Source organism: Mustela lutreola, chromosome 7 (genome assembly GCF_030435805.1).
Source record: "Mustela lutreola isolate mMusLut2 chromosome 7, mMusLut2.pri, whole genome shotgun sequence".
Lineage (NCBI taxonomy): Eukaryota > Metazoa > Chordata > Mammalia > Carnivora > Mustelidae > Mustela > Mustela lutreola.
Genome location: NC_081296.1, coordinates 52920391 through 52946106, shown reverse-complemented (window position 1 = coordinate 52946106; position 25716 = coordinate 52920391). Strand labels below are relative to the sequence as shown.

The 25716-nt window shown below is 51.4% G+C and overlaps 1 protein-coding gene across 20 annotated transcripts in view; it reads left to right on the top strand.

Annotated features, from left to right (window-relative positions):
- The window catches only part of MEGF11 (multiple EGF like domains 11), a 343613-nt gene that overhangs the window by 281251 nt on the left and 36646 nt on the right, over positions 1-25716 (top strand). For all 20 annotated transcript variants that reach the window (XM_059180860.1, XM_059180847.1, XM_059180846.1 and 17 more), the window contains exon 10: positions 6555-6729. In XM_059180860.1, the coding sequence (XP_059036843.1) occupies positions 6555-6729 (175 nt within the window). The remainder of the gene's footprint in view (positions 1-6554; positions 6730-25716) is intronic.

Genomic DNA, 25716 nt, shown 5'->3' with positions numbered 1-25716 from the left:
CCAGAGGAACCTGAGTCTGGGGAACAGAAGAGCCAGAGCTGCTCCTGGGCCCCCTCTTCCATATCTCCTCACTTCCTCTCTGTGCACCAGTTAGCACCACCCTCTGGTAATAAAGGAGACTGTTGGCCCCAGAGAAGGCCTCCACGGCCCTTTATGTGGCTGCCTCTTATCTGGGTGGCGAAGGGTGGGGGAGTCTCCCTTCTCCCCTCGGACCTGCAGGACAGCCTGGGGAGGCCTGGCAGCTCTGGGTGGGGGGTATTGCTGCCATTCGCAAACTAGAGATGCCTCTTCCTTGCAACCCGTTGCTGGGATGGCCAGGACTTGGCCTCAGCCCCCTTCTTGGTTTCCAACCTTTGATTCTTCACAAATCCCCCTAAAGCCTCTGGTGACTGCTAGTGTTATGGCTTAGGTGGAGTCTGTCCTTGGTTCTCAGTCCCCGGAGCTGAGTGGCTAGGGTTAGTGCCACCTGCAAGGTGGAGGGCTGGGAAAGAGGCTGTTGAGAGGGGCTCCGGGCTCCAGCTGCTCTGCTGGCCCCTCTATGACCCAAGCGCTCATTCCCTCAGCCATCCATGCAGCAAACACTGAGCACCTGTAGGGCTGGGCCACAAAGAGGAAAAAGAGTCCTTCAGCTCCAGTCCAGCCCTCAGGAACTCGGGCCTGGAGCACTCACACACACTGAGCCCCTTCTACCTTAGTTCTGCAAAATACAAGAGAGTACCAGTAGTGAGGCAGAGCTCTGTTTTATGGACTACTAAGAAAGGAGAATGCAACCAGCTGAACCATGATGTACCATTGATTGTACAGCACACCCAATATCTGAGATGTGAAGTGTAGGAGAAAGTGCATCTTAGAATCAGTGAGCTCTGTGTCACAGGCTCCGCTGGGTCCCGGCATGTGCCCAAGTGACTGTGACCAAGGCTGTGCATAAAAAGCACCAGAGGAAACTGCTGTGGTGGTCAGGGAAGTCTTCTTGGAGGAGGTGGCACCTGGGCTGGATCTTGAGGACAGGGTGAGAGCTCTGAGGCTCTCGAGACAGGGAGTCCCTACAGCTAGGCAGAGGCTGGGCAGCTGCCTCAGCCTGTTGCACAGGTAGAGAACTGCACCAGGAGCCCCTACCCCTGCTGGCAGCCAAGGGAAGACTCTCCCAGAGCCAGGAAGCAAGGCTACCGCTGAGGTCCAGTGCAGGGAGAATCCCTGCCACTGAGATCCAACCACCCCCAAATTAAAGAGCTATTGTTTTCCTCCTGTGCCTGAGCAGCCGTGCCCTGCATAATTTATTCCTCCTGTGAAGGAGTCCTCTATGCATTATTAATCTGGAAGGACTCCCTCTTCTCCTTGCTAATCTCAGCCCATCCAATATTGATGATTGTTTGCTTTACTGTCTTTAACACGTGTCCTGTCACAGGGACTGGGAGTCGGTAGCGTTTCTTAGGATCTAGGGCTTGAGGCCAGGCCCCTCGGTGTCTGCACGACACTGAGCTGTGTCACAGCACAGGCTCTTGGAGGGCAGGAGAGGCCTGGCCGGTCCCCCTCTGTGGCCTCAGCCTGGCACGGGGCCTGGCACAGAGCAGATCCTCTGTGAGAAGAATCATGGAATTCCTCCAGATCAGCCTACTCCTCTAGATGGTTCTGCCCCCAAGCTGATGTCTTATTTATTTATTATTTATGTATTTATTTTTAGTGATTGGCACCTTGGTCCAGTGACTGAACCCATGACCCTCACATGTTTTCATTCAGTCTAAGTCAGACTTTCTCAACGTGGCCGCTGTTGACTTTTGGGGCTGGACAGTCCTTTGCTCTGGGGACTGTCATGTGCATTACAGGGGGCTCAGCAGCATCCCTGGCCTCTCCCTACGAGGCACCAGTGGCAAGAACCAGCCCCCCAAGTTCTGACAGGTGAGACTGTTTCCTACGTGCGGATGGGAGAGGCAACGTAGCCTGCGGTTGAGAGCCTGTGGCCTGATTGAAGTCTCTCATGCTGCCCTTGGCTTTGTCCTCATGGTCACAGAGAGCACCTCCCTTCATGAGCCTTTGTCTCATTACAGAGCCTTCTCTTGGGAACCAAGAAAAGGAGAGGGAGGACTGTCTGATTCCTAATCTTGAAACAGTTAAGCTGTCCTGGCTGGGGTCTGGGACACCTGAGTCCTGCCTTCAGAACTACCTCTGTCTGAGCAAATGTCCTGATAGGTGTACGTGTCCTCTCAGTATCTCAGTTTCCCAGTCTGTCCATCCCTTTCATCAGCCCGGTGGAGGTAGAAGTTCTCTTATGGTCTTTGCAAATGAAGCTTCCACCCAACACCCTGAGAGATGGGGTGTGGGATCCCCTTCTAGAAGCTTAGCCTCCTCTCTGCCCTGGTTTCCAAGAGAGCTTACAACAAAGCTGCTCCAAGACGGTTTGCAAGGCCTAGAGTGTCTATCCCAGGGAGACAAAGCACTCTCAGCCCCCAACCATAGGAAACCCCACTTGTCAGGCCCCAGCCTCTGTCTGCCTGGTCCCCCCCCCCCCCCCCCGCCGCGAGACTGCTTCAAAGAGGCTGAATCCATGTGCCTGGGGAAGGAAGAAGTGGCTGGTGAGAGCCCCCCATCACTTCATTCCCTTTATAAATGCTCTGTGGCACCCACAAAGGAACGAGCCTCCTTCGTAAAGGAATAACCTTGAGAGAGAGAGTGCCTGTGTCTCAGGCCTCTGTCGTGTCTCCTCCACAATTGGATTGTCATAGATGAATTCCAGCAGCCACGAGGTTGTATTACCTTTGAAAGATTTTATTTAGCCAACAGATGCAGCACTGATAGAAATCTCAGAGCAGCCAAAAAAAAAGAAGGAAAAAAAAAAGAAAAATCCACCCTGAAAAGATGCCTGTATTGTTCTGCTTTCGGCTCCTATTAACTTGTGATTAATCTGTATCTGGGGGAAATGGCAGAAAGGCAAGGAAAAGAAAAGAAAAAAAAACCTAGAGCAACCTGAGCCAGCCTGCACACCACCGTTTGTGACTTCTGCCTGAGCCTCACCAGCAGTCACTTGCCCACTGTGGGACCAAAGGGAATGGCTCTTTCCCCGCAGGGCAGAGGGGAACGGGGAGCAGGGGATGCCTGGAGAGATCAGATGTGAGGAAGGCGCCCAGTTCTGAGTCATAAACTGCTCCGCCAGCCCTCGCTGTGCACATTCACTTCAAAGGGATTTCAGAGGTTTTATAATAAATGATAAGCAATCAAATTAAGAAACTAGAAATCTGGGTTTTTTTACATAGAATTTCAGGGAGAAAGAAAGAAGGGATTTCAGAATCCATTTCGAGCTTTCTGGTTCTGAGAGTGGAAAGTAAATTTGGCACAGAGCACAGCCCTGAGCAGCCAAAACACTGGCGGCTGAGACGGCAAGTGAGCACAGCAGGAGCACTGAGAAGTCAGTGTTTGCCCGCCAGCACGTGCCTGGTAGGCTTCTCCCAGGGTGGTGGTCCCTGTGAGAGCCAGCGCCTGTGGCGAGAGAATCCACTGATGGGAAGAGCAGAAGCCTGCCTGAGACCCTCGACATCACGGGGGCTGGGAGGAGCTGATGGCCGCAGCTGCTGGGTCCCTTTGCTAGATCCATGTGTGTCTGTCTCTCCAGGACTGTCCCTGAGGCAGTCCCTCTAACCCCAGGGGAGGTCCCTGGAAGGTTGGATCCAAGAAGGGGATGGCTCAGACTGTTGAGACAGAGCGGTGTGGCCCCCGTCTGTCTGGCTGAAGGTCAGGGCCACCACATGGGAGCCATCCCTGCCCAGAGCACCCATACAACCTGCTGTTTCCCCCTCACAGTGTGGGGCTCAAGGAGGAGTTTGTCTGGACCCAGGAAAGTCAGGAAGTCTTCAAGCCCCCAGCCCCCTACATGATTCTTCTTTTCTGCCTATTTACAGTTTTTATTGCTTTATGTCTGTTTATAACAGGCTCAGTTTGGGGAAGTTCAAGAATACATAGAAATTTAAGAAAAAGTTTTGAATCCCTCATAATTTCTCAACCCAGAGATGAGCCCCAAAACCATTTTGTTGTGACTTGCTTGTTCTTCATCTATGTCAAGATATATAGATAGATAGATAGATAGATAGATAGATACAGATATCTATATTTATATCTATATCTATATTTATATCTGTACCTATATCTATCTCTCTATGTGTATATCTTCCTTTTCCCCATATTTTAGATCATGACTTTGTATATAATTTGCTTAATTCACTTCACCTTCTGACACTAACAAGTCTGGAAAACAGACTTGTTAGTGACAGACTTGAGTACTTCTCTGACATCCCTTCATATGAACTGTCATAATTCGTTTAACGAGCCCTTTGTTGCCGGGGCGACATGAGGCCATCAAACAGACCTGGGCTTGATTCCCCACTGCTACTGACTTAGCTGTGTGACCTTGGGCAAGTCATATAACCTCCAAGTCCCATCTGTAAAATAGAGGCTCTCGTACCCAACTTGCAGGCTTATCTGAAGATTAGAAATATGTGTGAAGTGCCTGGTGCTTTTCTAGCCTGGTCACATTATTGTTTAAATTTCTTACATTTCCCCACTGTTATAAATAATGCTTTAGGGAACATTTCTGTGCATAAATCTTTCCCCACAACTCTCATTATTTCCTTAGAATAGAATCTTAGAAATGGAATTCTAAGACCAAACGGTCTGAATATATTTAGAACTCTTGATACATAAGCCCAAATAGTTTTCCAGAACCCTTTATCAGCATTGAGTATTGTCCTTTTTCTTTAAAAAAACAAAACAAAACAAACTTTACTATTTTGATAGAGAAAAAGTGATATCCAGTTGTTAGTTTGACTTGGTAATTAACGAGACTAAACATTTTCCAAAATGATTATTAGCTGCTTGCACTTACTGTTCAGGAACTGTCTGCTCCCATCCATCCCTCATTTTCTGTGAGAAAACCAGGGCTCCCGGAAGAGAGCTTGGCTGGGCTTCACACAATTAGTGTGTTCATTAATTCATTTGCCAAATATGTACTGAGCATCTCCAATGTGCCAGGGACTCTGCGGAAGCCCTGGGGTACAATACAGAGAAAGGTGAAATAGACAAAGGGCCTTCCCCTTGGAGCTGCCTCCTGGTCGGGGAGACAGATGATAAGCAAGTCAATAGACACAGACAATAATTACTCGTAGTGAAAGTACTGTTCACTCCCAGATACTTAACTGGAAAGTGAATACAAGCCAGGCACTGGGCGTCCACCAGTGACCCAGGGAGATGAAGCCTGTGTCCTTCTGGAATTTAATAGAACCAAGACTTGTACCCAGGCTCCCCTGCCAGCCCAGAGCAAGCTGCTTTTGATCCTATACCTTGAGCTGGACCCCAGAGCTGAGAGGCGGGTGACACAGGGAATCTAGGGAGATTGGCTTGTCTCTACCATCCAGCATCTTCTCTGGAGTGTTCTCCGTGGGTTCTCCCCATGTGCAAGAGATTTACTAGGGAGACAGCTTTGAGGGGAAATGAGGGTGGGGGGGGGGGGGGACTGGGGCAGCTAGGAAAACATCAGACTGTGGTGTAGGTCTCACCCATATGGAGGAGAGAGAGGGAAGGAAGGAAGGCTGGGTGGAAAGCCTTAGTCTGTATCACTGTTCTAAGACAGACTGGCAAGATTGGGAGTCTTCAAGCCAAATTGCCATTAGAGGAGTCTCAGACATCCCAGGAATGCGCCAACTTTAATACCCCTGCCCTGGTGTAGCTGGGAGCAGCCCAGGGAAAGGTTGGGCTCTGAGCAAATGTAGTGATGGATTTCAGACACCCTAGCTGGGGCCATTGGGCGTTTACCCTGGCCACAGAATTGCTGAGAAGTACATGGTCCATACCGGCATCACTTCTGATCATGAATGGAGAGCAGCTGTTGGATCACACCTCTGCTAGCCAGGGGTTGCTCTACTCTCTAAGGGTCATGCCGGGCAGCCCCTGCCTCTGGCCTAGAGAGAGAGGGAGTGGAGACAATCACACTCACTCTGAAAAAGAACTAGCAAAGCCCAGTTGGAAGGTATTCTCTCCAATGTAGACATTGCCAGAGGCAGGAGGCCCCATCTGCCCTGAGGTCTCATTTTACCTTAGTAAATGTCTGCAGAGTACCTATAATCTGCAGAACCACTGGGTCTCACTGTAGCCGACTTGTGCCTGCCCTCACACCAGGCATCTGCCCTGGGTACAAGGCTCTTCATTTCTAGAGAAGGGCTAGAGAAGGCACTAGTCCTAGAGAAGGGACTGAAGAAGGCTGCCTTCTTCTCTGGACTCTGTGTACTTATGTTAGAGCACTTCTTTGGAAATCAGAAGACTTGTGTCATAATCCTGATTTTGTTGCTTCCTCGCTATGTGACTTGAGGCGAATTATATAATTACCGTGAGCCCTAGTTTCTTGGGGCCATTAAGGCCGTGTGACTTTGGCACCTTCTGACAAGGCAATAAGCAATTTAACCTCAGACCCATGGATCCTGCTGCCCTGGCGACCAGAGCTGGGATGGGCGGAGGGTGGGACAGGGCTGGCTCCCCAGCCAGACTGTTCTCTCTTTCTTCTCTCATTTGCTCAGCTGCCACCCAGTCACTGGAGCGTGCACCTGCCAGCCAGGCTGGTCTGGCCAGCACTGCAATGAGTCCTGCCCCGCTGGCTACTACGGCAACGGCTGCCGTCTGCCTTGCACCTGTCAGAACGGCGCTGACTGCCACAGCATCACCGGGAGCTGCACATGTGCCCCAGGCTTCATGGTAAGATGGGAAGGATCTCCCAAAGCCCCACACAGGAGTGGAGACTCTGGGAATGTGGCCCTTTGCCCAGGGATGAAGGATGAGAGTTTCTGTACTCAGAGATAGGACTTCTGACCCCAGAGCTCCCAGGCTGTTCTCGAAGGACCAGTTCCCCCAGTTTCTGTAATTGTGGATGGAATAGAAGGAGAGGGTCTTTCCATTGTCCCCTCCCCATGGAACACCAGTTGTCTTTGCATCCAGCTCCTCCCTGTCTAAATCCAATACACATGGTATTTTACATCATAATAACCACAGTACACACACACACACACACACACACACACACACAGAGTTTTGCATTCTACTTGCTTTCACCCACATTTGCTGTTTGGGGTTCTTAATTATCATTTTAAATAGCTGCATACCCCTGCAGGAGCTGCCGTTACCCCCCCCCCCCAGTTTACTCAACCATCCCTTACTGCTGAATATTGAGTTGTTTCCAATGTTCACAGCAAATGTTGCAATAAGCATCTTCCTACAAACAGCTTTTCCTCTCCTATTGAATTATTTCCTTAGGGTGAATTCCCAGGGTCAGTGGGCATAATATATTTATGGCTCTTGATGGATGTTGCCATATTACTTTCCTCAAGGGTTATATAAATCTACACCGCCAACAGCCATGTACGAATGTACCTATTTCAAAACAACTTTGCTAACATCCTTTTTTCTTTCCTTTCTTCTTTCTTTCTTTTTTTGTTTTTTGCTAATTATATCAGTAGAAAATGGCTCCTCGATGTTGTTGTTCTAATTTGCATTTCGCTGATTACTAGGGAGAGTGAACCTTTCCCCCACATGTTTACTGTTTGTGGTTTCTCATGAATTATGCTGGTTTTTATGAGGTTAGGGAACTTGACACTGGAAGTGGAATCTTGTTCGAAGGCCCAGAGCATGCCCAGCAGGTCTGAGGTCCCAAGCACTGGTGGGGGCGGGGTGGGGGAGGAGGAATCCCCTGTGGCCATGTATTTTGCTGTGCTATAGGAAGTGGTTGGTGCGGTACAGACCATGGCCTTTGGAACCAGACTGGGGTCACATCCTGGCTCTGCTCTAATCACCGAGTGTGTGACCTTGGGCTAGTAAGTTAACCTCTCTCTGAATCAGTTTCCTCACCTTTAGGATGGAACACCTGCCTTGCAAAATTGTGACCAGGTGGAGAGATAGACTGTAGAAGGTAGTCCCACCGGTGCTGGCCACACTTCAGTGAGTGTATGGAGGGGTGGTGGGCCTTCTGACCTTGCAGATTCTAACCCGATTGAAGGGGGTGGGGCCCAAGGGTCTGCCTTTGCAACAAGCTCTAGGTGATGTCAGTGCTGCTGGTCAGTGGCCTCACACTGAGTAAGAAGGGGTGGTGCTCAACTTGGACTGTGCCTTGGAATCAGCTGGGCAGCTTTGCAAACACTGATGCCTGGGCCCCACCCCTGCTTTCCAGAGACACTGATACATTTGGTCTAGTTGAGGCTAGTATGCTGCCAAGGGGAGACCCACTGATCTACAAGGAAGCCATGCTCATGATGTGGAAGTGTGGCTTTGCGTAGGGACTTTTGTGGGCAGGTTTGTCGTGGGTAGAACAAAACTCTGTCTGGTTCCTTCTTCCTCCTCCCTAGTGCAGGTGAAATTGAGTAAAAATGAATTCTAGTGACATCGTTTTTTTTCTTTTGAAGATATTATTTATTTATTTGACAGACAGGCAGAGAGGCAGACAGAGAGAGAGAGGAGGAAGCAGGCTCCCTGCTGAGCTCTAGAGAGCCTGATGCAGGGCTCAATCCCAGGACCCTGGGATCACAACCTGAGCCAACCTGAGCCAAAGGCAGAGGCTTCAACCCACTGAGCCACCCCGGTGCCCCTCTAGTGACATCTTTGAAAGAGAAAGAAGTCAGTTCCTCTTGCGGGTCTCCTTTCTAATTTACCTTCATTGGAGTGAGCTCTGGCCATCGCTTCCACAGAAAAATGGAGTGCCCTCGGTTTTGGGCTTTGGGTAGGAGAGAATAGTTGGTTGGGATTAAAAATCTTACACAGTCAAGTGATCAGGAGATGGAAGCAGAATTGAACTGCCCACACCAGAGCCATTAGTGGGGCCTTCTGACCCTGGTCCCAGTTTCGCTACTATGACTTTGGGCAGGTGGCTTTCTCTCTCAGGGTCCCAATTCCGTCATCTGTAAAGGATAAGTGTGCAGGGGAAATGAACACAATGGTTTCTAAGATGCTCCACAATGTGGATTCCATGGACCGAGTCAGGAAGCAGCCCTTATGGAGAAAATAAAGGGAAGTAGGAGCAAGGAGAGGATATGTGTGAGAGGTGAGAGAGAGAGAGAGAGAGTGTGTGTGTGTGTGTGTGTCTGTCTGTCTGTGTCTGTGTGTTTGCCAAAGGAAAGGTTGTATACATTGTATATGGGCCTAACGAGAGTCCCATGTTCCTTTTCCTCACCCCAACTGCCTGCCTGGTCATTGTTCCTCGATAGAAGGAAGAATTAGCCCCCTTCAAGGGCTAGAGAGGCCAGTGTCTGTGCGCCCACTGCCCCCAGGCCAGGGCTCCTGCAGGCTGGAGGCCAGCCCACTGCTTCTCTTCCTCCCATCTGGGATGCAAATGACTTCCTGCCCTTGAACTTTAGGAGACTTGGCACTTTCAGGAATCATCTCTTTGTGAAGTCCCACCTGCCTGGGGCTCGGGGCTAAGACAGATTGTAAGCCAAACTGCCCTGGTGAGACCCTGTGAATTCTCATCCATCTCCTCCTGCCCAGCCTCATTATACCTGGAAAGGCTCTTCTGGGGCCCTGTTGGGTGTTGAGCAGGAGCTGCTGGAGGTGATTACAGAACAGTCAATTGTTCTCATCCAGCGTGACTCATTCCTGCATGCACCAGACTCCAAGAGGGAACTCATTACTGTTGCCTTTACCCCAGCTTCTGAACGAATGCAACTTCCTGCAATTAGCGAGCTCTGGTCAGGGTCAGGGATTGAGGCGATCAGCAGGGCAGACTTGGCTGAGACCCTCCCTAGAATGCCTTGCCATCAATAATAATTACCAGTGCCTTTATTTGCTAGTTAGTCTATAAATTTATGCAGCTGCCCTTTTCCTTGAAAGATATTTAGGATGAGCAGTTAATTAGTTAATTAAAAGAGCCCTTTTCTGAGTATTTGGAGACCTCGATCCTAGGCTCACTAACTTTGGCCATGTCCCCTCATTTTGCTTCGCCTCAGTTTCCTCCTCTGTAAGATGGGAGTCACGTCCATCCTGCCTGCTGTCAGATGTGAGTAGCAAACATGGCAATGGATATGAGGCCACATCCCCAGCTGGCCCCTCTCGCCAGAGCCTGTCCTGCCCACTGCTGTACAGGGAGGATGCGAGGATAGCTTTAGGAAAGCAGAGTCTCTGAGGGCTGGAAATGGGCCTCAGACTCAACAGAGATGCGAGGAACACTTCTAGGTGGTCCAGAACCACCCCAGGGAGTCCAGTGACATGTCTGCTCCAGCCAGGTGGTCCCCAAACTCTGCAGAGACCATGAGAATATGGGGCAGGAGCAAGCCCCACCTGGCATTCCAGGTGTGCTGGCCCTCACACTCTTTCTCCTTCTTTCCCAGAGCACTAGACATTTACTCTGCCAAGGACTTGGGGAGAGACAGCCGGGGGTATGGAAAGGGCTAATCAGACACCCTTCTAGTCTTCAAAGAGCTTGTGCTTAGCAATAATCATATTCACACCAGTAGCAAACACTTAGAAGTCCTTGCTGCATGCCTCATCTCTGTCGCTCACAAGAGCGTGATGGAGGTGCGCTTTCATGTTCCTCAACTTGAAAATGAGCTGAAATTCAAACAGGATATGTGACTTTGCCCAGGATCACAAAGCCACTGAACTCTCACAGGTTAGATGATAGACTTTAATTGACAGGTCAACATGGAACCACACAAACCTGAGTTCAGATCCTTGCCCTCCAATCCCTACTCTGCCTGCTGGCAGGTCACTTACCCTGCCTAAGCCCAAGTTTCCTCATTTGTTAAGAGAAGACTTTGTCATGAGACTGAGAAGCTTCATACAGAAAGTTTGCCATTCAGGGCCTGGGACACAGTAAGCACCCAGTAAGATGGTAGTAATTATTGGTGCACTGTAAGAGTAGTAGGGGAATAGTGCTTCTTCTAAGCCCAGCACCCCTCCTGTCAAGGAGAGTGTCAAGATGAGCTACACCCAGGGGTTCTGTTGGAGCAAGCATGATTCAAACAGTCATGAATACTTACAAGTCCAAGCAGGTACACCCAAGCACCTATGGGTCACCCTGAACAGTCAGTCTCAGGAGACATTGTGGGGTGAGCACACCTGTCAATGTTTGGGGAAATGGACATAGGGCTGGAGATAGGAATAAAGTCTAAGCATTGTATATGTTAGCTTGGCAACAACAGTGGAATCACGAGGCATGCTTTGCTAAATTGCACTGGGGCTGCTGGGTGGGGCAAAAGAATCCTGGACTGGAAGGTGGGAAACCAGGTTTCCAGCTCTGGTTCTGCTAACTTTCAGGACTTCCATTTCTTATCTGTAAAGTGATAATGATAGTCTCTATCCAACAGGAACAGGGTTATGGGCACCAGTCATTAAAATGGGAGGGCTTTATATTGGCAGTGGCATTGTGTCAGCACCTTGGACAGCAACCACGAGGCTCTGTTCCAAGTTTGCTCTGGTTCTCTTAGAACCTAGGCTCCTCACCCAGTCAGAACACCAGGGACAGCAGGGGCGGAGAAGGACAGAGTGAGGGTCCCATGGCTGGGGGCTCAGGCCAGCAGAGTCCTGTGTGTGTTCATGTGAAGGATAATCCAGGACTTGAGGAGGAAAAAGCTGAACTGTGGTTGAAGGGACTAGGTGGAGCTGGCCCTCCACTTGGAAGCTGAAATCACATCATCCTTCTCCATGGCTTCTCATTACCCACCAAACAAAACTCAAACCCCATTCCTTTGTAACCTGACCTTAAAACTAGTTAGTCCACCCTAACCACCTCCTGCTAAGTCCTGCCAAAAACCTGTCCTATGGCCACACATAACTCACATTTCCCCAAGCACAGTGTCTGCTTTGAGGCCCCTGCCTGTGCCTTTTCTCAGGCTTTTCCCTCCTCCTAGAATGTCCTCCCCATTGTCCTTATCTTAGCTGAAGAAAATCATTCTCAGCCTTTCAGGGCTGAGATCAAAGGCTGCCTCTTCCATGAAGCCTTCCCTGAGTAGTCCTGTCTTCAGAATTAAGCCTTTCATCTCCTCTGTTCCCACAGCAAGTAGCTATGCTCAGAGTCTTTCTCCCTCCAACGCCGTACCCACTCTCCTAACTGCTTGCCTCCTGGTCCATGTTGGCCATATGACTATCTCACTCAGTATACTCACTTTGAAATCAACGAGATTTGGGGGAAGAGCAATGAATGCCCTGAAAGCAGAAGTTTTCAGAAGGGACCTTCATAGGAAGGAAGTTCACGGTATTTCTTGAGGGGCCATGCCACCAGGGTTGGCGCTTAAAAATACTTGTTGTCTTCTCTGCAGTTCAGATAAACAGGTTTTGGCAGTGGACTAGAACAGCTGTTCCCCAGCATCATCTCTGGGGGTTTTTGTGGGGTGAGCAGCAAATAATGTGAGCTTCTACCTTACGCAGTACTATGTAGTGGTTATTCAGAGACTCTGGAGCCAGATTCCTTCCCTTCAAATACCATCTTTGCTGCATACTAGCTGTGTGACCTTGGGCAAGATATTTTACCTCTCTGTGCCTTTCTTTTCTCATATAGGAAAGGGGAGTAATAATAAAGTCTGTTGGATTACTGGGCTGCTTAATTAGTATGTATAAGATTGCTAGAATACCTGGCAGATTCATATTCTTCCAGCAAGAATGAGCTTATCACCATCATCATCATCATTATTATTATTATTGGCAGTGCTGCCACTGCTGTTGTTGTTTACCCCACGGGGCCCCTACCTAAAGAGACTCACTGGTCCTGGTGCAAAGGCCTTCTTTGGGGGTACAAGGAGAAAAGGAAGCAAGAGGAAGAGAGTAGAGTTAGTTGAAACTTCCTTCTGGTTGGGAGCAGCAGAGTTGACGGGGGCTCTTGGGTTCCCAAGGGCAGCCACGGAACAGAAAATAGACTTTCTCATCATTGGAGGGGGCGGGGGAGAAGGCCAGCTTCTCAGCTCCTCTACATGCCTCTGCTGACCAGCTTTCCTTAATTAAGGCCACACCTAGGTGTCCAGGCTGATGGAGCGTCCTCGGCTGCTCTCGGACTAATTGCTGCCACCTTGGCACCTGCAGCAAATGGCCTGTGAGGTCGCCAGAGCAGCAGAGCCTGGATTTCCGGGACCTCCTCCCTGCGTAGAACCGAGTGGCTGGGAGATAAGGGACCCTGTGGCCATTGCTCAGCACAGATGCTCCCTTTCGGCTCTGGCTACAATGGGTACGGCGAGCCTGGGAGGCGGGAGAGAGAAGCTCGGTGTCCCCACCCATGGGAATCGGGGCCTATATTTCTCCCCTGGATGACAGAATTTCTATTACCTTAAAGGGCTCATCTATTTATGCTGCAATTTTTTGAAGCCCTGTCTGCTGTTATTGAACCCTGCGTGCTGGCGAGGGCAGCGGGCACTCCATCACCCAGTGAACAAACTCGTTTCCACATTTTTCTCCCTTTCCTCTCTGCTGTCGGTAGGTCAGTCGCAAACCTCAGCCGGTCGGGCCAGAGAAGGCAGGACAAGGGTGAGAGTTATGAAAATCCAGATCAGTGAAATAGTGATTGAATTTTCCTCCAAGGTTTCTGACATCCTTTAAGATGTCACTCTCCCCCAACCCCCACCCCAGAGCTAGACAAAATGCCTGCCTGGAAGTTAGGAGGGAGGACAGCTGCGGGGCCAGAAGAGAAACGGGCACTGGGGAAGTACAGCCAGGCGTCATGTATAGAATGTGTGTGTTTCCTGTTCTGATTGTTTTGTTCTTTTTCAGACCCGAGGTCTGCAGGCTAGTAGCCCTACGCTTTCCATGCCCTGTCCCCGCCTCCTGCCATTGACTAGTTTTCTAATTATAATAAAGATTTTCTGGCTGCTGCACTAGAGATGAGGAATTCACCCTCCAGCTGCCCTGCCCGTGTGAACAGAGGAGCACCAGTAGTGCAAACGAGCAGAAGTGATTGAAAAATACAAATACACATACGTGCCCCACTCCAGCACTCCTATCCTATGTCCTCGCCTGCCGGGTGGCCTTGGCCCAGTTACTCATGCTTCTCAAACCTTGGTTGTTCATCTACAAAATGGGGTAAATAACAGTACCGTGTTCTAGGGTTCTTAAGATTGAATTAGGTAAATATATACAATGTTTCAAGCCAAGGCTGGCATGTAGCAAATGCTCAATAAATGATTGTGGAGGTCCCTGACAGAGTTGTTAGGGATGGTGCACAAGAGGTCAAAGGCATGGACTTTGCGGTCAGACCAGCCTGGATTGGAATCCCATGTCTGTCCCTCAGATGTGTGTACTTGGGTGATGTACTCAGCCTCTCTGAGTACCTCCTTCTCCTGAGTTTGCTATCCCCAGAGCAGATATCTATGGATTTTTCCCAGGGCAGAGAGGGATGGGGCTGGGGGAACGGTCACCAGAGTGTTAAATCATGTTGGCAATTAATCCACAGAGCAAAGTAAGGAAAATTGGGTTTATGTCACTAAGGCAGAGTCCAGCCTTCCCGCTCTGGGACCCCGTGGTTTGTGGCTTTATTAGGGAAAACTGCTGACTCTTCTGTTCCAGAAACATAATACCGCCATGTCACGCCATCCTCTCGCTGCCATGCTCCTCACGTCTTTAACAGTGCCCTTGTTATTGGGGTCTGGAGCTGGGGCTCTGGTCCAGGCCTGGAGCCTGGAGCTCTCTGCAGGCAGGCAGAAGAGAGTGTGGGAGCTGAGGCATCCATGCTTAGAGCTGCTGCCGTGTTCTTTTTGTCCAAGTCTCTGGAGTCAATGGGATTTCTGCCTCTGCCAACTCCAGGGTCCACCACCCCACAGATTCAGGAGGGTGGGGCTGGGCCATCATCAGAGGAGCTGACCTGAAGGGTCTGGAGGAAGCTGACAAGCGGGGTGTGAAAGCCCACCCTTGGAGCATGGGGGGACTGTGGCAGGGCCCCTCCTCTTTGTTACTTTGTGTAATCCTCACAACCGCCCAGCAGGTTTGGGCTGTCAGGATCCTCAGTTTGCAGATGAGGAAACCTGGGCTCAGAAAGATGAAGTGCCCTTCCCTGGTTGGTAAGTGGCCACCAGGAGCTGAGCCTGCACCTGTCTGAACCCAGAGCCTGCAGTTTGAGCCACAAACCTAAACCATCTGGAAAGGAGAGGGTTGTGGGTCTGTAGGAAATAAGCAGCTTGGAGACACTCTCAGGGCTTTTCTGAGGAAGGGGACAGTCCCCGCAATCTCATTTCTCAGTGGGAGCCTAGTGCCCTCCCTTGCTTTGTCTTTGAGGAGAGGTCGGCTGGGACCCTCAGTCTCCCTCCCTGCTTTGGGGTGGCCCGTCTCAGCTTTACCCGGCCACCTCACACCTGGGCTTGTTAGGCTCACAGCTCTCACATGAGGAAAGCAGGGTGAGAATCGTTAGCTTTATGGCACAGACGAGGAAACTAGGAAACCGAAGTTCAGAGCGGTTAAAGTCTTGTCCAGGGTATCATGATTTGTGAAGACATCAAGCTGGGCCTCGAACCCAAGACTTATGGCTCCAAGGCCCTGCTTGCCTCAGGATGGCTGTGTGGGGAGGGGAGATCAGTACTGAGGAGAAGGCCAGCCAGGAGGCCGAACTGGGCTCCAACCCTGCTTCTGTTGCCACCTTGTTATTTGACCAAGTCACCTCACCTCTCTGTGCCTTAACTTCATCCTCTATAAAGATAGGTGTTCCCTGCCTTCTGGGGCGGATGTAAAGCTGAAATGAAACACTTCTGGGAAGGACTGGAAGAAGGGCTAAGGTGTGTGCATGTGGAGGCTTGAGGGGGAGCAATGGGCCCTAGGCCCGCAGACTGACCCCCCTCGCCAAGCTGGCAGGTCTGGAATAAAGGATGAACCCACTCCCCTCCAGCTGCCCCTGCCCTCCAGCTCCAAGATCCCGCCTAGCCATCTCCCCACTTAGTCATTAGCACCAATAATCCCATCTGTGGGAGTAATTATGCACCCCGGGAGGGGAAGGGACTCCTGCCAGAAGATGTGATTGGTCTGGGTAATGAAAGATGTTGCAGAAAAGGGCCACGAATAAATTACTTCACGGTGGGGTTAGCTAATAGGAAACTAATAATGGGGGTAAATGCACACACACACGCACACACACACACACACACAAAACCCTCAAAAATATTTTTCCAAAAACTAAATAATTGTACCCTATCCTCAGAGTTCTGAGGAAGGGTGTGAATTCCTAAGACTGGCACAGGGGAGCTAGGAAGGGGCACTCCAGCCTTCAGGCCCAGGTGCCCCAGATGAGGCTGGAGGGAATGTGAGGGAGAGAGAAGGAGCAGAGCAGGCAGGGCCTTGTGTGCCAGAGTGGGGTCCTGTGCTGAATTCAGCAGGCAAGAGGGAGCCCCTGAGCAGGGGCATGACAAAACAGTGCTGCACTTGACCTCCATACCTCGTGTGTGGAGACGGGGATGTCATTGTCTGAGAACTCAGCATATAGTACGTGCTTGGTAGTTGCGGGTTCCCATTTCTCCCCACAGTTCTTAGGTAGAGGCTTCTGGGCTCAGTGGGGAGAGCATGGGCTTTGAGCTGGGGGAACCCAACTTTGAAGCTCACCAACTGGGTGAGGGGAAACAGGGCAGGCACCACAAACATGGCCCAGTGCAGGAAACTCTCAGTATCTCTCCTCACCTCTGCCGTGGCCAGGGCTCTTGGGAACCATGTGTAATAATCAAAATGCCTAAAGCATTACGGCACTTCCTCAGGGCCAGGCCTGTTCTGAGAAGTTTACGTGAGTCAACTTATTTAATCTTCAGCACTGCCCTTGGAGGAAAGTTCTACATCCCCATTTTATAGATAGGAAAACTGAGGCACAGAGAGGTTAATAACTTGCCCCAAGTTTGTCAGTTATCCCCCGTTAAAACTGGAAAAAATAAAATGCCCAAGGTCCCCTTGGAACCTCTATGCCCTGCTTTTTCTGTGGGCAAACCCCAAAGGATCCTTGCTGGCTCCCTAGCCCCCTCCTCCAGGATAAATCCTTAACCATGAGCATGGGGGTGCTCTAGCCAAGAGAGCCAAAATTGAAAGTAGCCTCAAACAGGAGCATGATCAGGCATCCATCATGTAGTTCAGGGGAAGGGTCAGCTTGCCCGGTGGTGGTGTGGCTGGAGGGCCCAGTCCCCACCAGGACCCCCGTCCGCATGGCAGTTCTAATGGAGTTTTAGAACGTAAGTGAGATTCAGTGGGGTAGAGTTCACAGCCGATGACCCAGAATTCTTGAGGCGTCTTTGGTGCAAAATGGTGGCTTATTGGAGCACAAGGGCAGGACGTTTGGGCAGAAAGAGCTGCAGGCCTAGGGTTGTGAGGGTTGGCTGGTTATATACTGCCACAAAGGGGGAGGTTAGGAAAAGGGAGGGTTTGCAAGGACTTTCATATGCTGAGAGGACCTACAGGATATCTAAGGCCTTGCCATTTGTCAAGTTAAGGTTGTTTCTCCTTTCAGTAAGGCCTTAACAGTAAGATAGTTGAGAGCTTCCTGGAGGAATGTCACAGTCCTGCTATCACCCATCCTTGTCAATGAGCTTTAGGTTTAGAAGAAATTTAACTTTACTTACATTTCCCTGTGCCTCAGCCTCCCTCAATTTTATGCAGGGGAAGGTGATGTTAGGGCTTCAAGAACGGAGTTATGGGTCTTTGGAAGTTAGTCTATAATAAGAAATCCTCTTCCTTGGAAATCACTAGGACATTTGTAAACCGAGGGAGACTCAGGTCTTGCAGGATTGTGATCTCTACAAGTTCACTATTTGTTTTTCCTTTAGGGCAGCCAGGAGTGCCTGAGGAATGTCACATATGTCCCATGGTGGGGGGAGGGGTCAGCCTCTGCTTTGTCCTCAGCTTGCCTTCTGTTCCCTCATCAGTTCTGCCACTGCCTAGCCGTCATCTCATGTGTTCTCCTACGGTGTTCTCCTATGGTGTTCTCCTACGGTGTTCTCATGTGCTCTCATGGGGTGAGGTGGCACTGCCGCCATGTCATACACAAGGAAACAGGCTCAGAATGGTTAACACAGCTCAGAGTCTTGGCCTTGCCCATGTCCAGCCCGGTGCTGAGCCAGACGCCAGGCAGATGCTGCCAGGACGGGCCACTCCTGTCCCATCTCCCTCTGAGGCCTTGCTCCCCTCTTTTCCCTGGCCTGCAGCTCCAGACAGGCCCTGCCCCAGTCTGGAAACCACCCCGTCCCTTCCTCCAGGGAGGCCAGATCTGCTCTAAGGTCCCTTCAAACCTGCCCCACCGAGGCCTCAGGGTCTTAAGGGGGGAGCATGTTCCAGGCCCACATTCTGTGTCATGAAGCATTCTATGAGAAGTTGGCTGAGAAACCTCAGAGAGACTGAAAAACCCCTAGGGCACCAGCTTTAGAAGGATGCAGAGAAGCTGTGCTTGGAGGATGTGAGGGGAGTTGGTGTGGGCCGCAGGGGCAGCCTCTTCTCCTCCACTCCACTTCTGTTCCCCAGGAAAAGCCTCTCAGGTCTCAACTGCTGGGCTTTTTTTGTAGTCAGTTCTAGACTTTTTCTTTAATGACTGACCCCACAATCATTAAGCCACTGCATTTCCCTGAGTCTGGGTTCTCAGCCTCTCTTAACAAGAAAGAAGTGTTCTAGATTCCTACCTTCCAGGGAGGGGCTTCCTAAAACAGGCTGGAACCTTGGGTCACTTACTTCCTCTCAGACCCACCTTTGCCTTTAGGGCAAAGGGTGAAGTCTGGCCCTCGAGTCCTTTCTGGCTGGGCCGGTCTGACTTCCAGGCTCCTGTCCCACCTTGGCTCCTCAGCCACAGCGCTCCAGTAGATCCTAACAGATTGACTTAAGCAATGCTGGGGACCCCAATGTCCTGAGCACCTCTCGTATGCCACACCCTATACTAAGTGGCTTCCTATACGTTAGGTGTTAGATGTCTTGCTGGTGGAGGCAGAAATGGCTACCAGGGGCTTCCGGTGATCAGTCTTAAGGGGCATTTGTATCTTATGTCAGGAGACCCCTAAAGCCCGAAGGCCTTTAGAACTTAAAGGAATAAAGCTAAGATGGTAGAATAACAGGCCATGTGAGCGTGCATGAGCCTGGGGCGGGTGCCAGCAACCAGCAGATAACACATACCCTCTGAAAGGGCACTGGGTACAGTGAAGACAATGGTGACACCACTGCTGATGACCAGGCACGCTATCAGCATGGCACACACGGAGGGCCTCAGCCTCTGTAAGTCTCACCTCCTAAGGCAGCTTCACTCTCCCCACTCTAGGCCTCATCCCCCTCTCCCTGCCCTGCCCCCTGCACCCAGGCCAGCTCATGTGCTCCCTGAGGGACTGGGGGTGGGGAGGATTCCGGCCATAGAGGATCAGGGTCTCTGCCATCGGCCTTCCGAGGACAGGAAAAGGCTCCCCTGCCAAGGCTGAACCAAATCTTCAAGAGGTCCTGGGCAAGCATGGATGGCCTACAGCCCCAATCGCTCTAAACAGGGTTTCACGATTTCCTTAGTGGTTTCAAAAAGTGCCAGGAAAACCCTGCTTCTTCCCTGCTGGGAGAGCCTACTGTGGGGCATTAGGGGAGATTCTCATGAGCACAGAGGAGAGGGTTTGCAGAACACGGAGTGGGACTGGAGCACAAGGTGACACTGGCACGAGAGGGCCACCTCCCTACTTCAGATGTTCTGCATCCTGTTTCTGGTGAGAACTGTGTGTGTGTGTGCACGTGTGCATGTGTGCGTGTGTACGCGTGTGCATGAGCAGTAGTATACACTCATGATGCATGTCACATGAACAGTACATGCGGGTTCCACATATACTAAATGCATACATGCACTGCAGGTGGTGCAGAGCAGGTTGGAGAGAGGATTTACGCCTATCGTCCTGGGGTCTTGATCTGGATGGTAGCTTCTCAAGGCTGACAGCCAGTTCATTTAGGATGGTCAAAAAGAGATGGCTTCCAGGCCTAATCTTCAGCCCTCTTCCACCCATTCCCCCTTGGGAGCCAGACAGAATGACCCTGGGCATTCCCCCCTCAGCTTGGGGAGGAGGGGGTGGGAATGGATGTGACGAGTGGCTTCTAGCCTTCTCTCCCTCTCATCTCTCTGACCCTCTGCTCTTCATGCCTTATGCAGAGTTTCTTTTCCCCAACATGCATCCGCTGTCAGTTGCTGCTTTATCAGTGGCACGCTAATTAGGTCCAGTGAGGTTTCTCTGCTTTGGAGAGGCCTCTGCAGTTGGCGTTCGGTCCAAGCTGTTCTCTCTCTGCCTTGTGGACCATGTGTCATTCTTCCTCCCCGGAAAATCATAAATGAGGCTCTCTCTCTGGGACTCGCACTGCCTGAGCCTGGGAGCTGGGAGTGGGGATCACCGAGAAGGGTGGGCAGGGGGAGAGCTAGCAGCCCAGGGCTGGCACTCTGCTTGGCAAGGAGTGGAGCCCTGCGTGGAGGGGGCTTTGTAAAGAATAGTCCGCGTGTGCGTGGCTGGTAGGGACATGAGGTTGGACACCCAAGATCAACCTGAACCTCCAGGGTTAGTAGAGGAGAGAGGAACAGGAGCAGCCAGTAAAGGTCTGTGAGCTAAATGGATGGGATGCATGAGGCCTCATCACCATGAGCCAGTGCTCACTTACACCCACGTGTAAGCCTCGCTTATACCACATATTCTGACCCGAGGTGCAGGGCCCTCTCTTACCTAAGCCGTCCATACTTGTCCAACAAGAAGACAGGTGGGGCAGGGTGGCTTCCCTGGCTGGCTGTTCCAGAGTCCTTTCTGTCTAGCTCCCATAGGCTGGCAGGAGATGCCCGCCAGCCCAGCCTGGATCTAGAGAATCCAGTTCCACTCTGTTCACCGTGCCTCCTACCCACATATTTAAGGGGGACCGAGGAAGGAACTTGCAACATTGCCTCCTTCTTTTGTGAGAGGGAGGGTCCACCACCTCCCATCCCCCTCCTCCTCCCACTTCAAAAACTACTCATTAACCTCTGGCCCCTTGCAAGGAAAATGGATGGTCCACACAAGAAGCCCAGCTGCTGATTAATTTTCCCAAACAGGGCCAAACTACAAAGCAGCATATTGCAGGGGAGAAAATTCAATAAATAGCATTTGAAACAAATTTAATAGAACATATAGCTCATTACCCACTGGGGTCTGGGCCTCTGCTGCCATGTCATGCAGTAAGGCAGGTGGACGGGTGGGGGAGATTTGCATCTCTTTAGCAGGACCAGCTCCAGGGGTTCCATTCTGGCAGTAGCTCTTTCAAATCAAGTTCAAGATGTTAATAGCCAATGCTGCATCTATAATTAACGGGCCTTTGGATGGGAAGAAGCGCTCACATCCATCGTCCATTCACAGAGTGGAGACGCTGAGTAGGACTGGTAGGCTTTCCTCTAGCAGAAGTTGGAACCTGGGGAACCCCTCCTTGAGTGAGGGCTCCTCTCTTCCAGGGGCTGCAGGGTGTGAGCTCTGTGAGGGATGTAAGGATACTCGGGCATCAACTTCCGGGTGCTGAGAAAGGCCCAAAGCATCTGGGCTTCAGCAGGCAGCCCTTCCTCAAGGTCAGGGCCAAGTCTTGTGGACGTTGTATGCTTTGGTGGTGAGTGTGCTGTCCGTCCGTATGAACAGGGGCAGCATAGGCTCTCTGAGAGTTTGAGTCCAGCCAGGCTGTTAAGACCCCGTGCTTGAAATGAGAGCCAAGAGATTCAGGTTCCAAGCTCCTCCCTGCTTGGCATTGGCCGTATGGCCTTGGGCAAGACACTTCCCCTCTCTTAGCCTCCGTTTCCTTACCTCTAAAACAAGGCACCTGGAGCAAGTGATTCTCAAAGTCCTTCCAGCTCTAGTATAATGGGCTGTTCCCCCCGCCCCACTCATGTTATGGATGGTATGTGGGCAGGCCCAGGCCATGCATTAGCAGAGGAGGTGGTCACCTAGCTGGTGTGATTGGTAGAGCCCCACGGGGACTCCCCAACCCTGTGCCTCCATTTCTATTGTTCTTCCCTTCTTCGGGCTGAAACCCCTCCTGCAGGCGAGAAAATGTTCAGAGAGTCCAAACTGGAGGGCCCTTAGAGACAACCCAGCCAGTGGTTCCCAGCTAGTGCCTTGCAAAAAGGCTGTAGCAGGTGGGCAAGAGAGGTTTTGGACATTTCCCAGAGCCGGCAGGCAGCCTTCCATCACCTGGGATGAAGCAAACTCAAACACCAAGGTTTTTCTTTTGCTTTTAATTAGAATTAAATTAACTCTCTGTGACAGTTCAGGTGAGTGCATGTTCATCAGAAGCTCTGATTGGTTGTAGGTGACATCACTGGGATTTCTAGGTCATGGTTGGTGGACAAGATGCTGCCACCAGAGTCACACGGTATGTGTTCACTGCCAAATTGTACCTGTTCGCTACGTGACTGGCCGTAGACCCCAGCACAAAGTATCAGCAGCGTCTTTCAGACTGAGAGGGCTTTGTAGAGGGTAGATGCTCACAGGGGTCCTTGGTGGTAAAAAGTTGGGGAGACAAATTGATTTTAATAACCGCATATAATCAAGTAGGAAACCAAGGTCTGTGTATTGTGCGGCATGAACCCAAGTCCATCAGAAAGGAACCCTGTCTTCACAGCAATGAGTGATGTGCTGGATGGGGATCTTGGGGAAAAGACTTGGTACAGGGCCTGAGGCGCTCCTTGCCGAAGGAGTTAGGGTGCCAGTGCTAAGCTATGTGAGGCACGGCGGGGGTGGGAGGGCACCAGATGCAAACTCCCCAACTTCACCTCTGATGTGAGCTCACAAGCCCGGCTCTTGTCCTGTCCTTTTCCCAGGATTGTGAAAAGATCAATAGATGTGAATTCAGGGCTGGTCTGGGCCAGGGCTGGGGGGCGGGGAGCAGACAGGGTGTGGTCCCGAAGCCCGTCCCCAAAGGAGGACTGGCCTGCGGATCTCAGTTCATGGCCCTCTGGCTTACAGTCTTCTTTTCACACAGGCCCTGGGCTTGATCATCTCTGCCATCCTGTTCAGCTCAGAGGGTGTTGTCTCCTTGAGCAGATGCCCTGGAGGCCAGCAAGTTAATTTTCCACCTGGGCTTCTCCTGCTCAGCCTGGCCAGGCAGGGTTTGGGCAGACAGTGGCAGGATCTGGCCTGGCTTTCCCTTTTCACAAGAGGCCCCCAGAGAGGCCCAGGGTCAGTGTGGTAGCATGGGATTGAGCCTTAGACCAGACAATATTCCGCTTCCTATGTGTGACGGGAGCCATGGAACCTGGGCCGGCCGGGGCTCCTCAGCCATGTGTGCTACACTGTAGAATACCAGTGCTCTGTGCCTGTACTGAGCTAACCCAGACAGGTAAGATCCCTGTTCTCATGAAACTGCTAGTCTAACTAAGGGAGGAGACAGCAAATCTGTGGACAGCTCAGACACATCTGGACGCAGGCAAGCGTGTGCTTGTGTGGATACTGCCTGGGACCTGCCCCAGGGCAGAGAGTGTCAGAATCCTGGGTGCCCCTGGAACCCACTACCAGAGCTGGCTCAGGGATGGCCCCATGCAGCAAACATTTGTTGAATTGCCTGGCAGGAGAGAGAAAGCATATGGAAAGTGCCCAGGCCTTCTGGTTGTCCACAGAAGCCAGCATGTACGCACAAATGTCTCATTTCGATTCAACAACATTTATTGAGGGCCCATTACGTACCAGCAAGGTCTCAAGCCCTGAGAATCTCGACATGAATAAAACCAGATCCCTGTCTCCCTGAGCTCCCAGCCCAGGGCAGAGGCAGGCACAGGAGCCAATCAGGACCCCCCAGTGTGCTCAGACAGGAGTGACTATGTATGCACCCATTCCTATCAGGGCAGGACTGGGGAGGGAATACAGCCGGGGTCAGGGGAGTGGGGAAGATGAGGAAGGAGTCACAAATTTCTACTCAAATCCACCCAGGCAGGTAAACAGATACCCCCAGACCTACACACATATGCATACATGTATACCTGCACACGTGCACACATACACTCTCTTAGGTGTATACACTGACTACCTAAGCATGTGTAGACACAAATACTAACTGTGTAGACTCAGACGCCTCACAAGCCATCATGATTAAAGCCTGCTAGTGGTTCCCCAATCTGGGGAGGTGTGCGGGTGAGAGGATGGCTTGTGTGTTGGGAGCGGGTACTTAGGGCACCTTGGGAATCACTCCAGCTGGGCCAGGGGATTCCTGGAGGTGTGCAGAGCTGGTAGTCTAAATCTGATAAGTGAGGCTGGCTATTGGCTTGCTGTGAATGTCAGTCACCGGAGACAGCCAATCAGCTGCAGACAAGGCCTGACACTCAGCTCAGTGGCCAGAAGTAGGGAATTGGATGAGGAGTTTACCTATCAGTACTGGTGCTCCTTGAGGAGCTCGAACCAGGTAGGAGGGTGGACAGGACAGCAGGGTGGAAGAAGGGGAGTGCTGGGAGTTAGCTGTGGCACACTCAAAACCCTTCACCTTAGAAACTGCTCGATTCCCTATTTGGACTTTTTGCTATTGGGAGCTATCAAATGGAAAGTGTTTGGAGGAGCTCCTGGCACACAGTAGCCTCTCAGTGAGCAGTTATTCTGTCCCCCAAGACCGGGCCCCTGGTGTGTGCCTGTTCCAGCTGTGAGGAGGGGAACCTGGGCACCAGTCTGTAGGAGGTAGCAGAAGGTGAACCTGGGGGCACAAAGCTAGGATTCCTGCTCCCAGAGAGCACCAGCCCTCCTCCACTGCCCAGGGCCCAGCGTTGTTCATCTAGTGAAAGATGGCTCCCTCCTTCAGAGCTGCCTTCTGCCAAAACCTTGCAGGGTTTTGTGCATTCCTTCCATAAGCGGTATTTCTTTGCAGTAATAATAGCTTTTGCAGCACTTCCTGCCTGCCAGGCACGGTTCTCTCCACTTCAGATAAAACTCAACAATCGTGCAAGGTAGGGACGTTATTTTTCGCATTTTACGGATGCAGGAGCTGAGTCCCAGAGTGGTTTAGTAAAGTGTGCAAGGTCATGCAGTGAGTAGGTGGCGGATGCAGGATGACCCCAGAGTCCCTTCTCTAACCATGGGGCTCGGCCTCCTTCCCTGCCTTCCTTTTTCTCCTTACAAATGCCCCAGGGGTGCTCTGGATAAGTCACTGAGTCTCGGCTTCCTTCTCTGGGAAGGAGAAAGTCCTCTCAGCCTGGTGACCTCAAGCAGTCGGTATCCCTGCATGGGTTTCGCTGGGAGGAAATGGTGCCCCGGTGTGGCATTTGCGGGGTGGGGGCAGATATTCCAGGCTGGGCACTCTGCATCTTGTCCCTTGGAGCGGGGCCAGGATGGAGAGTCCTCTCTGAGCCTCATCAGCAGACCCGCAGCTGGGCTCACAGGCCCCTGGAGACCCCCTGGGAGGAATGGGGCTGGAGACACTAATAAGGAGACCAGGAGAGAAACCCCTCTCCTCAGAAGGAAATTGATGCAGAGAAACTCACAAGCTGGGCATGCAATTTGCATGTGGGCCAAGGCCCTCAGAGCTTAAATACATTCCTAGGGGCTATTTATAGTCTGGGGAAAATTAGAGTTTTCTGGGTAATGGGAGTACTACAGACTCTAGCTGGTCAGGGCCTTCCAGGGACTGGCAGAGAATAGAGTGGAAACCATGGAGCCTTCTGGGGAAGGACTCCAACTCCTAGTGACCACACAGAGCAGACAGCCCCAAAGTGGGCTCCTGAGGTCGGGAAGGCATGTCTTGGGGGGCTCAGGGAAGAATGCCCGAACCCCATTACCTGGCATTCTAGGCTCCCAACTCCCCCCTTTAAATATCCCCCTCACCTCCACCCACACAAACTCC